The following is a 16,710-nucleotide window of genomic DNA, read 5'->3' as shown; positions in this document are numbered from 1 at the left end:
TAAAACTGATAAAATGATACTTTTGCCCGATAGAATGATACTTTCAGCCTATAGAATGATACTTTCAGCCGATAGAATGATAGGTATTTTTGGTGTATAAAATGACATTTTTGTTTAATAAAATGATACTTTTACCTTATAAAATGATAATCTAAGCGGATAAAATGACAGTTAGCTTATAAAAATGATAGTTTAGCAGGAGAAATTGCATATAAGCTGATAAAATGATACTTTAACGTGACAAAATGACATAAAACTGATAAAATGATACTTTTGCCCGATAGAATGATACTTTCAGCCTATAGAATGATACTTTCAGCCGATAGAATGATACTTTCAGCCGATAGAATGATAGGTATTTTTGGTGTATAAAATGACATTTTTGTTTAATAAAATGATACTTTTACCTTATAAAATGATAATCTAAGCGGATAAATAGCTTTTTTCATCCTAAACTTTGATTAAAAATGATTTGACAAGTCATACATTACATACAATTAAGTTTCATACATTTCGCCAAAATATCAATGGACTTAGCCATCCAAATGTCCTAATTCAGATCATAGTCATACATTACCACAAAAGCAGCTAAAACATGGCAACCTGTTCCTCGATTCCTAAACATCTCCCGATGTGCATGCCACCCCATTCGACTTTTGCCATCCAATTCTTGATGCGGTTTTCGATGACATTTCAGTTAGCACCATTTTGTCAATAAATGCTATTGCCTTATTTACGGAGTGAATAAGGACTTCCTCCTCACAAGGTCCTTCAATGCTAGTATGAGGACTTCCTCCTCACGAGGAGACCATGAGCGCCTAGACCTGTCGGGCTTCAGTCCACCAGATTTACCACGAATAACACCACCTCCACAACAATAAAAGGTTCATCAATTACTAATCCTTAAAGTTCATGTTAATTGCAGTGCATATACTAACCATTTGGGTTGTGGCTTTTTGATTCCGGCAGTATGTGAGAGTCAGACATCATTCACACAAGAATATTTAATCTAAGACTACAAAATCTCCAACAAAAAACAAAAATAATGTGACAAAATTGAAGTAATAGCAGAGGGAGCACAAGGTAATCAGTAGTCGACAATGAATCATAAACGACTTTGGAAGGCGTGATGATTTATGAACATACGCCGGAGCCGACGATGACTGATTAAGCAATACAAAAATGCAACGAGAATTAGTAAGCAAATTTACCTTGGTCGTGTGCCCAGTCAAAGACGTCGGCTTGTGCTCGACGGTAATTATTTGCCGGCCAAGAGGTGTTGGGCGTCTCCTTTTGGCGGGACTGCTAAGCAGATTTTAGAGAAGGCGGTAGTGAAAAATTTGGGGTAGATCCAAATTATAAATGCTACTTTTGATAAAGGGCAAATTGGAAATTAATGTAATGTGTTAGGGATAAATATGTCATGCAAACCAATAAAACATGCTTCCAACTAATCCAACCAAACACTGATGTTGCCCACATGTTCCAACACAACTCAACGAACCAAACTCCATTATGCATAATATACACTACCACAAACATTAAGTTAGCAACACAACCCTTCAAAAATTTGTATTTGCTACTCATCTAATCAAACGAACCCTAAGTTTTAGCTAAAAAATCGCGCAAAAACATATTTACCATATTCAAATGATCAAAACATCTTAAATTCACTACAAAAATATTTTTCAGTAAAATGATACTATTTGAATTTAAATTTAAATAATAAAATCATCGAAATTCGAAACAACATAAAATCGAAAACCATATCTATGATTCAAGGATATTTTTGTCAACTCATAATTCCGAAACCAAGACTTACCAAAATTCCTATTTCATAAAGTTACGACAGCGACATACGTAACATCCATCTCCCCACACAACATATACAATAATGAACTCTCGATATTTATTTACACAAATTTCAATCGTGTTTTTCATCAAAATATCTGAAATTCCATCTTCCTACGTTATTTCCTACGTCAACACACTTTCACAGGGTACAACCTTTGTCCTCTCTCCTCTGACCTCTCTATATAAACACTGAGCTTCCTTCCTCACACATCACTCAAAATTAACAAACTAAATCAGCAACACAAACTCAAAAGAAAAAAAACACACACACACAACGAAAAACAAAAAGAACAAAAGAAGATGGTGAGGCCACCTTCAATCGATAGCAATGGAATGAAGAAGGGTGCTTGGAGTGAAGACGAAGACGAAAAATTGAGATCTTACATACAAAGATATGGCCATTGGAATTGGAGATTGCTCCCCAAATATGCCGGTGAGTTAATAAATAATCGCGACCGTTTATGCACGTAGAGATGCGGCTAGATCAGCATTGCCTCGATCTGACAACATCTACTAGACAAGGTGCAAAGTCGAATGATCAATCACTTGACTTGACTTGTAATAATAAGTGAAGTAATGAATTTGTGCCTAGTTTTAAGAGAATCTACTTCATTTTTAAGTATATATACAAAATTGTACTATTAATATAAGAGATTTGGGGTTTTTATTTTATGTAATTAACATCATTTTTCTTGATTTTAGGACTAAAGAGATGTGGGAAGAGTTGCAGACTGAGATGGGTAAATTACTTGAAACCGGGGGTCAAAAGAGGAAATTTCAGCAAAGAAGAACGACAAATTGTTATCAAATTACACGCCGAGCTCGGAAACAAGTAAGATCTGTTCCCGAATTTCGCGTCTTACCGACTAAAATGTGCTTCGTTTGTCCAATTACTCAAACTAACTCTTGTAATAAAACAGGTGGTCAGCTATTGCTGAAAAGCTGCCGGGAAGAACAGACAACGAGATCAAGAACTTCTGGCACACACGTGTCGAAAGACGGCGCAAGCCAAATCACTCAGCAAAGCCTATAAATACACTTTCCTTCACAGAAAAAACAGATTCCTCAGAAGCGACTTCTTTCTCTACATCTCAAGATCTCTCACTACCATTCGATGATGCTTCTCTCTCTACAAACTCATCAAAAGAAGAGCTTGAACTGATGCTGTCGGAAATGCTCAGGGAGGATGTTGCTCAAAACGAGGGTTTGGCGGCGCACGTGTTTAATGAGGAGGCGTTGGAGTTCGACTATCCTGAGCTGCGGTACAGCGAGCTATCGTGCTCCGGGTCATCCTACGGAAGCGGGTTGAACAGCTGGACGGTGGAGGATGAGGCTTGTGGAAGCTTCTGGAATGAGTCTTCGAATGCTTCGAATTCGGAGAGTGAGACGAGTAGTTATAGTTATGCTAATCCTCCTGTGGAGGAAGATGGATTGTTGCTTACTTATGATCCTCTCCTTCAGTATTTTGACTACGAGACGAGTCTCTTTTGGTAGTAGACAAGGAGCGAGGTTTGTGAGATTGAATCTCATGAACTAAACTCACTATATATTTAATCCTGGATACAATCTTGCAAACCGAACATCCCCGTTGTGTATATAAATAATGTTTGTGTACCATTGCATGTTGGTAATCATGTAGCTAGTGAAAATATGTATGCTGGTGTTCGGTAATTAGCTAGATTCTTGACCTTTTGTTATAAGAGAGTTTTGTTTTCGGTAATTATTTAGGCGGAATAGTTAGTTATGATGAAGCAATAAAATTTATTATATAATTAAAAACTATGTAATTAAATATTGTAGCTAGAATGCATGAAATTTCACCTGGTTAGTTCTTTGAAACTTGCCGGCAACCACGATGGTTCATGCATGTGTTACATAATTAATTAAACCAAAATGAATATCAATTAATCTTGTATAGTTATAAACCGATATATTAGCTTCTGATTTGCTAATTAATTACCTAATTCAACTTTCTTAAGAATTAACCCAACTATGAAGAGATCACAATCACTTCTGTTATTTTATCCTTCGTCTATTTGTAGCTTTGATCGAAGCACTGTCTCTATTCTACAATGTTAACATAACTGTTACGGACTCAATTTCCACATCGGTCGTGAGAACAACTGATGTGGGGTATATAGACTAAATGAGATCTCTCTCTTAATAGGCTAGTCTTTTGGGATGAGTTCTCATGTTTGGTCTGTATTAATTGGTGCTTTCATTGAGAGCCCAAACGGCTCGGAGTGGTGGCCGGACAACGAACTTGCCGTGACCAACGAGTGCGTTTGTGACCGCTCGGAGTGGTGACCCACGGAGTGGTGGCCGGGCAAAGAATCCGCCGTGACCAACGTGGCCGTGACCAACGAGAACTCGAAGTGGTGGCCTGAAAAAGAACCAGTCATGGCCAACGAGGACGTTGGCCCTTAAAGGGGGGGTCGAATGTTACGGACTCAATTCCCACATCGGTTGTGAGGACGTTGGCCCTTAAAGGAGGGTCGAATGTTACGGACTCAATTCCCACATCGGTTGTGAGAACAACTGATGGTGACCAACGTGGCCGTGACCAACGAGAACTCGGAGTGGTGGCCTGGCAAAGAACCAGCCGTGACCAACGTGGCCGTGACCAACGAGGACGTTGGCCCTTAAAGGAGGGTCGAATGTTACGGACTCAATTCCCATATCGGTTGTGAGGACGTTGGCCTTTAAAGGAGGGTCGAATGTTACGGACTCAATTCTCACATCGGTTGTGAGAATAACTGATGTGGGGTATATAGACTAAATGAGCTCTCTCTCCTAACAGACTAGTGTTTTGGGATGAGTTTTCATGTTTGGTCTGTATTAATTTCATTGTATCTGATTCTACTAGTTGTTTTGCCTAGATCTTCATCGTCATTGTTGGCCCACGAAGTCATTTTAAAAAAAAATTTAAATCAGCAAAGGAATCAATCAATAACGTTATACTACCAAAAACTGGGCTTTTAAATTTTCAACTTATAAGCCCATATAAATAAATAAAATTTGTAGAAGTAGACTGTTATTGAACCCAAACTATTCAATCCAAATCGGATCCTCTAAGAATTAACATTATTAAAGTAGTACTTTAGCATTTATTACTAATATTCAAAGTAAAACGAATCTATATAACCTAATGTGAAATTATTAACTATACTACTTAATAAAGTTCTATAATTACGTGTTAAAAAAATCACAAAATTTATATGGATATATAATGAATCCAACTTTGAGTAATATAGCTATTTAAGCTATATGTTTCCTTTTCTTGATTTCTAAAACCCAAAAACCTTCATTGTCAAGAATTGTAAATGTTACTTACCGCTCTATACATAAGAGAAATGATAAGCAAATATAAATAGCTATATAAAGTTTCTAGTTCGAAATTCCAATCCTGTCCACTTTGACTATTACAGAACAAATTAATTGTTAAATTTGGACACAGATAAAGACTGACACACATAGTTTCAATCATTTAAGAAGCATTTTCTTTTAAATAATAAAGTTACAACAGTGAAATTCTGTATAATATTGCTATATGTATTTAAATATGGTGGTCCAAATTTGTGTTTGTGATTGTAAGGTAATTGTCACCTACTGTCTATAGAGATATCAAATGTTGGTACATAATTCATGTGACAATGAAATTTCAGTTCTTATTTTTTGGGACCATCTCATAATTGTTTGGATTACTTACCAAAAACAAAATAATGAGATCATAATGTAAAAAATTTGAATGGAAAAACTGCAGATTATGACCTACTCATTTGACCATTGAATGAACTGCAGAATACTGCTTTTACATTCCAATGAAAAACTATCAATTACTTTAACCCTCCTTTTTAAGAATGAGAGTATTAATTACTGTATTTAAAATAGAACTTTGGTTTAATCATTGTTTATCATTATAGACCAAAACTCAGGCGAAGCAAACTTTAATTATGATATTTGTAATATTAATTAAAGTGATTAAGTACTAAACAAAATTTTAAAATTGTGTTGGAACTGTGTAATGTGATGTGCACAGGAGAGTGTCTCATCTCGTGGCTTTTCTGTTTTTCAGTATTTGTGGCAACGGAGGGGCAGATCTTGCTGCAATCAATAGATTGCGTATTGCGTGTAGACTCGTTTAGATATGTTGCATGTTACGAGATAGGTGGGTCTGATATGGTACATGATGTTACTATTGTGTCAACTAAATATCATAAGTGGATCACTAATATTGCTTGTAAATTGATTTCATTCATTGTTAGTTTTTGTGTTGCTTTTTTCAGGTTGTGTTTATTTTGTTGTTATTTAAATTATCACTAGATTGACTTTAATCACCAATTCTTGACTTTGAATGTATTTTTATCCATAAAAAACGAATTTTGATCAAACAAATTTTTATCAAAAAGTGATTTTCACAATAACCCAACTTCATGCTTTCAGTATATAGTATATGCCTTTGAGTTTAAGAAATATTTGAGTTTAATTAAGAAGGAGATTATAGTATGCCCCTTGACTAATAGTTAGTAAATAGTAGTTCACAATACAATTAATTCAAAAACATTTAATATAATTCATTAGGAAATTCGTATATTGTTCTCATAAAAAATACTTTCTGAGGATCTTAAACTATTTTAGTTTATTTCCAGTTCCAACGGCATTATCGTAGCCTCAATCTAGAACCTTTTTTAATTAATGGGGAGAATCCAAAGATACAATTTTAGTATATATTTTTTATTTCATAACTTTATGTCACATGCTAATGTTGGTCGATTTTACCATGCATTTTTAATTTTATAACTCATACATAGAATAAAAAAAATTGGACCGTTTTATATTTCATTAAATAATTATGGATTTAAGTCGGAGCATGATTTCAATGATTGCACAGCCACAAATTTTAATCTATAATCATTTCTTATTCTTCTACTAAATTTCAGTTGATTTGAAAATACTGTAAATTCACCTTACCAAGGAAAAAACTACTCCCTCCGTCCCCGATTAATTGTCCCTCCGTCCTCGATTAATTGTCACTCTTTGACCAGACACGAGTTTCAAGAAATATAAAGAAAAGTTAATTGAAAAAGTTAGTGGAATGTGAGACCCACTTTTTTATATTGATTTTATAATAAAATGGGAGTGAAGTGAGTTAGTGGAATGTGAGACCTACTTATCATTTATGGTAAAAATAAAGTGTGACAATTATTGAGCGACATACCAAAATAGAAAAGAGTGACAATTAATGGGGACGGAGGAGAATTTTTACCTCTGTTATAAAAGATTCGATTTTGATTTTAAAAGTTGCCTACTATCAAAGATCTCCCTATACACCACGCAAGTGCTGTGTACTAATCTAAATCCAAAGATGCAATATCTCTACGCACAAAATTTGAACACGCGATCATCCCAATGCGAAAGAAAATAATCCGATTCACCAAAATAACATTGTTCCAACGCGAAAAATATTCATCCATTCAAATCAGAAACCAACCGAGACAGACTAAAACCGCCGGAGCCCGCCCATTCGCCATCGGGATGAAAAGACAAAAATACCCCTGCCATTTGCTGACGTCCCTCTCTCATCAAATGTAACACTACTAGTCACTGATTTCCCCCTGAGAAAGCTGAGTCGATTTATTAGTGGCGGAATTCTCAATCACTCCCTCACTCATTTGATTGCTATCTGTCTCTGAGATGGAGCAGCTGAAGTCGAGCACATTGGGCGGCGTTAATGACTCCGACGCGAACGTTGAGGGCACCTCACACCCGGCCTCCGCCTCCGCCTCCGCCATCACATCATAACAATGCTGCAATTCCTCCTGCCAAAAAGTACTAATTAACAATATTATAGACATCCACGGATTTAAGTCGGGCCTAATTTTCCCTCGTGGTCGGCCGAAGGCGCTAGGTTAGGGCCACCCCATTTGTAGCATCTTTTTTTATCCCAAACTTACGTTGTAAAATTACAATTTTATCCTTATTAAAGTAAAAAAAACACAAAATTGAACTCGCGTTTCAGACCTTAATCGCATAAATGCAACTGCATATGGCATCTCGGAACGGTTCAAACTGTGTAGGGGAAAACTCGCGAGATGCCAAGAGAAGGGCCGAGGCGGAGACGATCGACGGCTTGAACTCGAGTAATTTGATATCTACAGTGACATAACATAATTAATGTAAAAGACAAAAATCATTAAAAAACATAACATAACATAATTAAAAAAGACAAAAATCATTATAAAAAACAACTATGTAATAAAATAAACTGACTGATACCAACCACTCTGAGATTTCAAAATAATCTGAGTTCCCCTGTTTTTCAAAGCCTGAACGGATTCATCGTCGCCGGAGTCGAAAAACGAGACGAAGTAACCGAGAAACGAAAAGGGACTGACGGAACGCATCCGCCATTTCAGAGCTCCGAGGATCAGCATCTCCATTCTCTCGATTGTAAGAGAATCGAACACCAAACCTCCATCATCCTATTTCATCACCAATTAATAAAAACCAAAATGAAAAACACGGAATTCGATGAATGAGCTGCAGAATTAACTACCACGAGATCGAAAACAGAGTACTCTGTTTTCATCATTTTGAGTGCTAATGAAATGCAGGAAACCGCAACTAATCTGAAGATCCATGGCTTCTTATCCTGCTTTAAGACAACCTTAGTTGCATCAAACGGAAGCTAAAAATGTTTGTTTTTTTTAATGAAGAGGGAGAGAAGGAGGTTACCGGAATGGGGTGGGCGGAGAGGAAGCGATCCATGTAGTTAACGGCTAGGTAGGGGAGGAAGGGATCGGAATGACGGGAGATATGGAAGATCGAGGAGGAGATTTGGCGGCGGACGGAGAGATACGAGCTCGATGAGATTAAGGTTTGGATGTAGCTCTTGGAAGGCATGTGATCAATCTCTACGTGGAATAATGAGGAGAAGATGTCATTTGAATGTGGCAATGGATTCTCAAGATCAAACTCCATTGATAGATAGCTCTGTTTCTCTCTTTAGAGCGATGGTTCTTGCTTTTATATAGGGTGTATATGTGTGTCAAGGGGGAGCATGGAGGGTGGGGTGGGGGTGAATGGCAAAGAGGAAAAAGAAGAGAGTTTGGTGTCTTGTTTTGAAAAGAAAATGTGGAGAGAGAAGACTTTATCTTCACATTTCACCCCTCTTCTTTTTTTTTCTTGTTGTGTCGTGCTTCTCCTCTCGGTGATTGTGTGTTTTTTGATGCTTGGCTCTCTTGTGTTTTAAATTAGAGAAGGTTTAATTAGAGAAGTGTTGTTATACTACTAAAAGTAAGTGTCTAAATAGACAAGAGAAAGTACATAGACAAAAAAGTTTGGACCCCAAATTGATCATACATTTGTCATTAGCCTAAACATCCAAATTTACACGAACTCTTGTAATGTCCCTTACAAATGAGAGACTACAAATTTGTACTATAAAATCTTTATAATGTTAGCATGTGTGACAGAGTGACAGATCAAGATTTATGACCAGATCCCCACAGCCCTAGGTCTTTGTACAAATTCTATTACAATACATGATTGGAGTTCAAAGTAAAAATAAAATAACAAAGTGAACAATGTGACTATGCATTTCTTTAGAAAAAAGATGAGAGGTTTATTTAAACCATCATATTTGTGGGTTTTCTGTTTCTTGCTTTTTTGGTTACCGATCATTTAAGTATTTCAGTTACTTTTTTTCGTGGCCCTTAGTTTGATTAATTGGTGGGTGGGTGTTAATAATTGTTGTTGGGAACTTCTCATCGGCTTAATTGGAGCTAATGTGAGACCACACTTCTATGGTTGATGAGATTAGCAGATAACGTCAATATATTATTTTCATTTTCTTCATTTCTCTAGTTTTTAAATTGTTTTTGCATTTTTCTATACTCTAATTTGGTTGTTTTTTTACTCTTAGTTTATATCATGAGCTTCTCCTATACTATTGTTCACCATCCTTTTGGATTGAATGTTTTGTAACATCAATATTAACAACTTTATCTACTCAAATTATTAAATGGTAACAAGATACAGTCAATATTATAATGAATATTAAATGCTCATATTTGATATGTGCGCGAACAATGATGTAAAAAGATATGCAAATTTAATTACACATGACACCAATGTGGTAACAAGATACAATCAATATTAATATAAATGCATCTTAGGATACAAACATTTAATACTTGAATTCTCATCTTTCATTTTCTAATCCAATGAAATGAAATTCGGAATTTGCAGTATTAATTAATGTGTGACCAATAACAAAATTCTCTTATTGAATTAGGCTAGGACAGAGACAATTCGTGTAGTCCCTTATTATCAAATCATGATATATGTTCTCCTCAAAATAATAATCACGATAATATGTTTTTATTATTATACTATTATTTATACATGCATCAAATGTAACCATGGCATATACCTGTTGAATAGATTTCTTTTTGTGAGAGTTGAAAAATCACTATCTCCGAGATAAGTATTTATTAATAGAAAAACGAGAAGATGATTTTAGAATTGTGTATTTTATATATAGTCGAAGGGACGAAGAAAGTCCAATAAAAATGGATATTTCTTTTTTTATATTACGAATCCATGTTTGGTTTGGAATTCTGATTTAAGCGAAAAAAAATCCTATTTATTTATTGTTCTAATTGTATTTATTGCCATTCTATGTACCATTTATTAGAAATTTAATTCAGTTGACTATAGAACGAAAACAAGAAGCAAAACATTTATACACATTTACATTTAATTTCTAAAATTTGTGGTCACATTTACATGACTAATATTCCTTAATTTTACGATTTTTTTCAAGATTTTAAATACCATAGTTTAATTTTTTTAATGAATTTTTCATCTGAAAAGGAAATTTCTAATTGATTCAATATTTATTTATTATTATAATAAAGAAATTAAAAAAATCATCAAAATTTATTGAGACGCACCCTGAATTGCAGAACGTCCAAATATCTGGATTTTCCGGCTGAAAAAAAGTATAGTATTACTTATAACGAAAAAGGACTAAAATTGCATAATTAATTTGCACAATGATAGTAAATGTTCTCTTGTCACATTTCATTTTGACCTTTGAATTTGTACATGTGTTGGGTCTTTCTTTCCTTTGAATTAATGATAGTAAATGTGTTGGGTCTTTTTTTCCTTTGAATTAATTTGCACAATGATAGTAATGTTCTCTTGTCACATTTCATTTTGACCTTTGAATTCGTACATGTGCTGGGTCTTTTTTTCCTTTGAATTATCATGGGAAATTTGATGAAAAAGGGGTAAATAATTAGAAGAATTGTCGTAATAGAATATAGGGAAAGTCATAATGAATGGAGAGACTCAAGGAAAGACGAAAAAAAAGAGAAAATTGGGAAATGAGAAGACGAAGAATTAACTTTTCCATTCCTTCAAAATGTTATGCTTTGAACATTGTTCCAACTCTTTCTTCTTTTCATTCTTATTTTGATATTTGCCATTCTCCTACGTCTTCTCTTTGTCTTTTTATTTCTAGAAGTGTTTCATAGCTTTTCCTTCCATTTAGTTCACAGTAAGTGTTTTGTGGTGTAATTTGTGACTGTTGTTTGAAACTTTTCATTCGATTTGAAGCCGTTGTGCGACATTTTATTTCTGGTGGATGAAGCTGACGGATAAACGGTTTAATATATTTGTCCGTTGCTTTTCTTCTGTAATAATTTTGATAGGGTTTTAAGGTTTAAGATGTCAAGATTGAATTTCATCAAATATTTTTTTATGTTGATTCTGTTATATCTGATTTCTTAATTGTGATTTGTGAATTATTACTTGATTACTCGAATTACAATTTCCTAGCATCATATACTTAAAATTACCCAATACCTGCCTCCGAACTTGATCTACAACTTTTTGAGAAGCAATTTCTATTCATCGATTCTAGTGCTTCTTTGACGTGGATTCCTCCACTATGGTTGAGAGTTGGGAGTCAACGGGCTCCACAAGGATGGTTCAAGTAGGGTTGGGGGCGATCGACCCTGCCGTACGTCAACCTTCGTTAATTGATCGCTTACCCTGTCGTAGCTCCGCCCCACTACAAGTGCAAAACTTGCAATTATAATTTCACAAATAAATATATACAATGAAAGTGAAAACGAGATCCAAAACATTATAACTATGCTCAAATTATTTTGATTGAACGATAACTAAGGACATCCACAATGATGGATATTCGCTCCGTGCCCTGGGAACGGAAGTGTTGCAATACATCCGTCACATTGACACTCACGCAAACTAGGGATGGAGGGTGCTATTACGCCACTCGCCTTCCCCTCCAGCTGTGAAATCGCATTCTATACTACTCCATCCGTCCCGCACTACTCGCACTTATTTCCTTTTTGGGCGTCCCAAGTTACTTGCACTCTTTCCATTTTTAGTAAAAAATTTCACCTACAGCCGTCATTTTTGACTTTCCTATACACTCATTTTTGACTTTCCTATACACTCATTTCCTATCGCTGCAAATATTCAGTTCAGCCCCTCTTCTTACTCAATTTCTGATGATTTACTCTTCAATAACCTAAATTTGGTGAGGGCTAATGACCGTTTTAAAAATAATTGCAAATTTTAGAAATAAAGAAAACATAAAATAAGAATTTGGGGAAGGGCTTAAGCCCTCCCCTTCCCTTTACTGCGTCCGCCCATGTCTGTCTTCCCACAAAGTTCATCACATACCACTTTTATCATTTTTTAATGGACTCCACATTCCTTTTCCACCCTCATTTTATTATAAAACTAGTGTATAAAAGTACGACCTGTTCACAAACTTTTTCAACTCCATTTTCATTACGATTCTTAAAATTTCTACTGGATGAAAACATGACACATGGTTTATGTATTTTACGTAAAAGTCTACATCTACCAAAGAAAAAATGAATAAAAGTGCGAGTAACTCAAAAGTTGAGATCGTGTTTTCATGCTGTAGGGTATGCCTTTCTCCCGCAGTACCTTTACATCTTTAGCATTGTTGATCAGAATTTTCATGAAATTAAAGTAAGCCGTCACACCCCATGTCTGTATCCGTCTCTGGCGACATCTCGAATGCAAATACTTTGCTATTGTAGGTGATGTAGAAGAAAGGAAGGTGGAGTTCCGCATACCATGCGAAGTATTCGAACTTGGCATCAGTCAAACAATACGAACTCCGCCTGAAATGAACACCCTTTGCTTTCAGATCAGCCGCAAAATTATCGTAGCTCAAGTGTTGGCACAACACCCAGACCGTCCCAGGCGTTGACAAATTAGGCTGTAAGTTTCACCTTCTTCGATATAAGAAGAGCAAGAGAAAGTACTCCATTAGGCATTAAGTCAATTTCTTTTTCTAAATCATTCTATTTGAGTAATTTTCATTTTTAACAAAATCAAGAAACACAACTTTTTTTAATAATCCGAATCAATTTTTTTGTAAAATAAGAAGGGAACTAACTTTTGGTTATTTCTTGTAATAATTTTAATAAAAATTTGTATTTTTCTGTTCATTCGTAAATTAGTTTAATTGGAAGAATGAATGAAAAATAAGAAATTCGTGAAATTGAGTGCCTTCTTTGTGTTTAAAGGTTGTGGATGTGAATTTATAGTGCTTAAGAGTAGTTTTAAAATTCGTGAATAGTATAAGTGAAGTACTTAGTCCTCAACGTCGTGGATGACCTTAATGTGGTATTTCTATTCACGTGGGGATCATTATTGATAGTGAAACACGAGATGTGATACAGAAATGGTTATATGTGATGTATTGTTGAGTTTGTTTACCTCTAGTTTTGTGGCTTGAGATCCTAATCTGTTGGTGTTCGTAGGTGAGTCTGTCTCAATGTGAGATAAGTCATGATTCGGATCTAAACCATATTTCAGTGGCGTATTTTTTTATCTTGTTGGTATTTATAGTTACAAATTTGGTATTGAAGAAAGGTTTGGATCCGTTTTCTTGACCCAAACTAATAGCGAGATGGTTGCACACTGTTAGGAAATACTATGCATAAGTAATTACGGATATAACAATACAAACGCATGAATTATTTACCCAATACGATACAATGTGTATCTATGGCTAGGGGAGATACTAAGCCAAAATTTTTCACTGTAATTTTCGTATACAATTTACAAGGGGAAAACAGAAATAATATCCTATTGGGGAATTGAGATGCAATATGATTTGTAATATAGTATTTGTTTGTGCAGTCTTTGGCTTTGGCTCATGCAGACCTTGATGATGGGAAGGTGGTGTTTGTTCCATGGGTGGAGACTGATTTTAGAACTGGAGAGAACCCATGGTGGTCTTAGTCTTAGATCTCTCTAGAACATTCCCATTTGTGCATCCCTCAAGAAAAAAACTTGTTTTCACCATGTATTTTTTATGCATACTATAATTTGTGTAAATCATGATTTTCAATTTAATTCATGCAATAGATTGCATACCTCACATTCTTGGCCTCTATATATACAAGTTCATATGATGATAAAGTGCAGCTCAGCTCAGTTGGTTAAGAAGTTCTTACTTAAACGAATTAGTCAAGGTTTGATTAATCATATGGTATATGTGAAATCATTATCGACCCTCTTAAAAATAATTGGTATATATACATATACATACAAGTTCACGTGATACAATCTATGTAATTAAACATCATTTTGTCCTATTTGCATGCAAAGGCCACTAGGCATGAATTTGCAGTAAAACCTAAACGTTTTAGTATCCTTTCACATATTTGAACTTCTTCCACAACACATTCCTCTCTCAATCTCTCTCTAACATGTCTGAAAAAGAAGAAAGGGGTGAAGCATCTTGTTGAAACTATGCCTAAGTTGAACAAGTTGCCATCTGAATTCATTCTACCATTAGAGAGAAACCTCTTGTCTGTTAACTATGCCCAGATTCCGATAATCGATATAAGTGGTCTAAATGGAGCTTCTCACACTAGGGATTCCACCATCCGAGCAATCGCCTCTAGCTGCTTGTCGTGATTGGGGAATTTTTACGGTTAGTCACCTTACCTTACAAGTTCGATAGCATCAAACTTATGTATATGATTCATAATAGGTTATGGATACTCTCAATGAATGTAATGTACTAATTAAACCCTTACAAGTTCACTTTTGGTGGTAGATCACTAATCATGGGATTGAGGAGGCATTGATAGAGGAAATGATGGAAGTGTTAAGGAATTTTTTGGTCTGAATTTGAGGGAGAAAATTAAGTACGCATCAGATGATGTAATGAGCCCGGTTAGGTATGGAACAAGTTTGAACACATCACAGAAGCATAATCTTCATTGGCTTCAGACATTACGGTCACCCTTTTCAAGACACCTTACACCTATGACCTCTCGATCCTCCTAATTACAGGTTCATTCATATTTCTTAAAATTCATATCGAACTATCCAATAATATGTCAACATTCAAGATATAGTATTGTTAGTTGGTTATACTATGATCGATCATAAAAAAACAACAAAAATAAGCAGAAGGTTATACACGTAAAATGGATTACTGTTCTGACTCAAATCTTATTTTATCAGTACACGACTCTTAAATTACAAATATGTCTTCACTAGATGGCTTTTCACTTCAAAATAATTACTTATTGCTTTTCTTTGAGCATGAGAAAGTGATAGTGAATTAAGTGAAAAAAATAAAGTATGAGCGATAAAAAAATGTCATTTTTCCCGAAAGATTTAGTACTATCACTTTGGAACTTTTGAAAAAGAATACATATCTATATATATCACTTACCTTGGAATTGAGAAAGTATTAATAAGGTTCTTTCATACCAAATGGGCCTCTCTATTATAGTCCGATCCGATTTTCAATACATTTATCGAGAAGCTAACATGTGAGCAAAACTTTGTGTGAAGTAATGTTGCTAGGGAATACTTGGAGCGGGTGTGGGAGATGGCGATGAAGATATTCGAGGCGATATCGGAAGTCTTAGGGCTTGAAAAGGGGTACATAGAAGAGTGTTTGGGTGAGGGAGTTCAGATTCTTGCATCCAACTACTATCCACCATGTCCTGAGCCACACAAAACATTATGGCTGGCTGCTCACTCTGATCATGGTGCACTCACCTTTTTGACACAAAATGGCGTGGATGGTTTGCAAATCAAACATCATCAAACATGGTATGCAGTTCACCATGTTCCTGGCTCTTTTCTTGTCAACATTGGAGATTATTTGGAGGTTAGTATTGTCTGATTTTCGTAAGATTGAGTATTCGAAGGATCATACGATCTAACATTATTAGATTATGTTTTTTGAAAGAAAAAGAAATATCTAGAAATTAATCAAAGGCCGAACCTTGTTAAAACATTTTTGCAAATACCAAATTATAGTCCGTTTAATGGACAAACATCTTACCAACTAAATTTCATTTGATCGTCTTGTAACCGTGTGTTTAACAATAGATACTGAGCAACGGGAGGTACAAGAGCGTGGAGCATCGAGCAACGGTGAATGTGCAACGCACAAGGATATCGATAGCCGTGGGCCATGGGCCTCAATTATCGAGCTTTATTGGGCCTGCAAGCCCACTTGTAGCTGACAAAGGTTCGGCCCAATACGGGCCCATTAAGTATAAAGACTATATTCAAATCCAACAAAGTAGCACAGTGCGTGGGAAGACTGCGTTGCTGGCACTAAAAGCCCAACAAAATGAATTGATATAAGTCAAATCAAAAGGGCTGTTTGATGTTTTTTTTTAAATTTGTTTTTTCGTTTCATATTTTATTTACATCTACTTCTAAGTTCTAAGGCAGTTAATAATGTTGTATTGAATCATTTCTTACCATTAATTTTTTTTTTGCTTATAAAAATTTTTA

The 16,710-nt window shown here is 35.3% G+C and overlaps 2 protein-coding genes and 1 pseudogene across 6 annotated transcripts; 2 read left to right on the top strand and 1 right to left on the bottom strand.

The window, feature by feature from the left end:
- Nucleotides 1-2,055: 2,055 nt before the first annotated feature.
- Nucleotides 2,056-3,633, top strand: LOC121743072 (transcription factor MYB10-like). 2 transcript variants are annotated; one of them, XM_042136256.1, is made up of 3 exons: nucleotides 2,056-2,287; nucleotides 2,557-2,686; nucleotides 2,775-3,633. In XM_042136256.1, exons 1-3 carry the CDS (start codon nucleotides 2,155-2,157, stop codon nucleotides 3,346-3,348), a joined length of 837 nt encoding a protein of 278 aa, XP_041992190.1. In that variant the 5' UTR covers nucleotides 2,056-2,154; the 3' UTR covers nucleotides 3,349-3,633. The 2 variants fall into 2 exon arrangements, with proteins under 2 accessions (XP_041992190.1, XP_041992191.1); XM_042136257.1 differs by having other exon boundaries at nucleotides 2,149-2,376.
- A 3,444-nt stretch (nucleotides 3,634-7,077) lies between these two features.
- LOC121743456 (putative cyclin-D6-1) lies at nucleotides 7,078-9,038 on the bottom strand. 4 transcript variants are annotated; one of them, XM_042136760.1, is made up of 5 exons: nucleotides 8,590-9,038; nucleotides 8,414-8,509; nucleotides 8,135-8,336; nucleotides 7,876-8,006; nucleotides 7,078-7,673 (listed from the first exon to the last, which is right to left on the bottom strand). In XM_042136760.1, the coding sequence occupies exons 1-5, from the start codon at nucleotides 8,833-8,835 to the stop codon at nucleotides 7,452-7,454; spliced, it is 897 nt and encodes a 298-aa protein (XP_041992694.1). In that variant the 5' UTR covers nucleotides 8,836-9,038; the 3' UTR covers nucleotides 7,078-7,451. The 4 variants fall into 4 exon arrangements, with proteins under 4 accessions (XP_041992694.1, XP_041992692.1, XP_041992695.1 ...); XM_042136758.1 differs by having other exon boundaries at nucleotides 8,411-8,509; nucleotides 8,590-9,030; XM_042136761.1 differs by having other exon boundaries at nucleotides 8,414-8,506; nucleotides 8,590-9,030.
- A 5,312-nt stretch (nucleotides 9,039-14,350) lies between these two features.
- LOC121746140 lies at nucleotides 14,351-16,557 on the top strand (annotated as a pseudogene).
- The last annotated feature ends 153 nt before the right edge of the window (nucleotides 16,558-16,710 follow it).

Source organism: Salvia splendens, chromosome 8 (genome assembly GCF_004379255.2).
Source record: "Salvia splendens isolate huo1 chromosome 8, SspV2, whole genome shotgun sequence".
Classification (NCBI taxonomy): Eukaryota; Viridiplantae; Streptophyta; class Magnoliopsida; order Lamiales; family Lamiaceae; genus Salvia; species Salvia splendens.
This window is presented reverse-complemented; position numbering and strand designations above follow the sequence as displayed.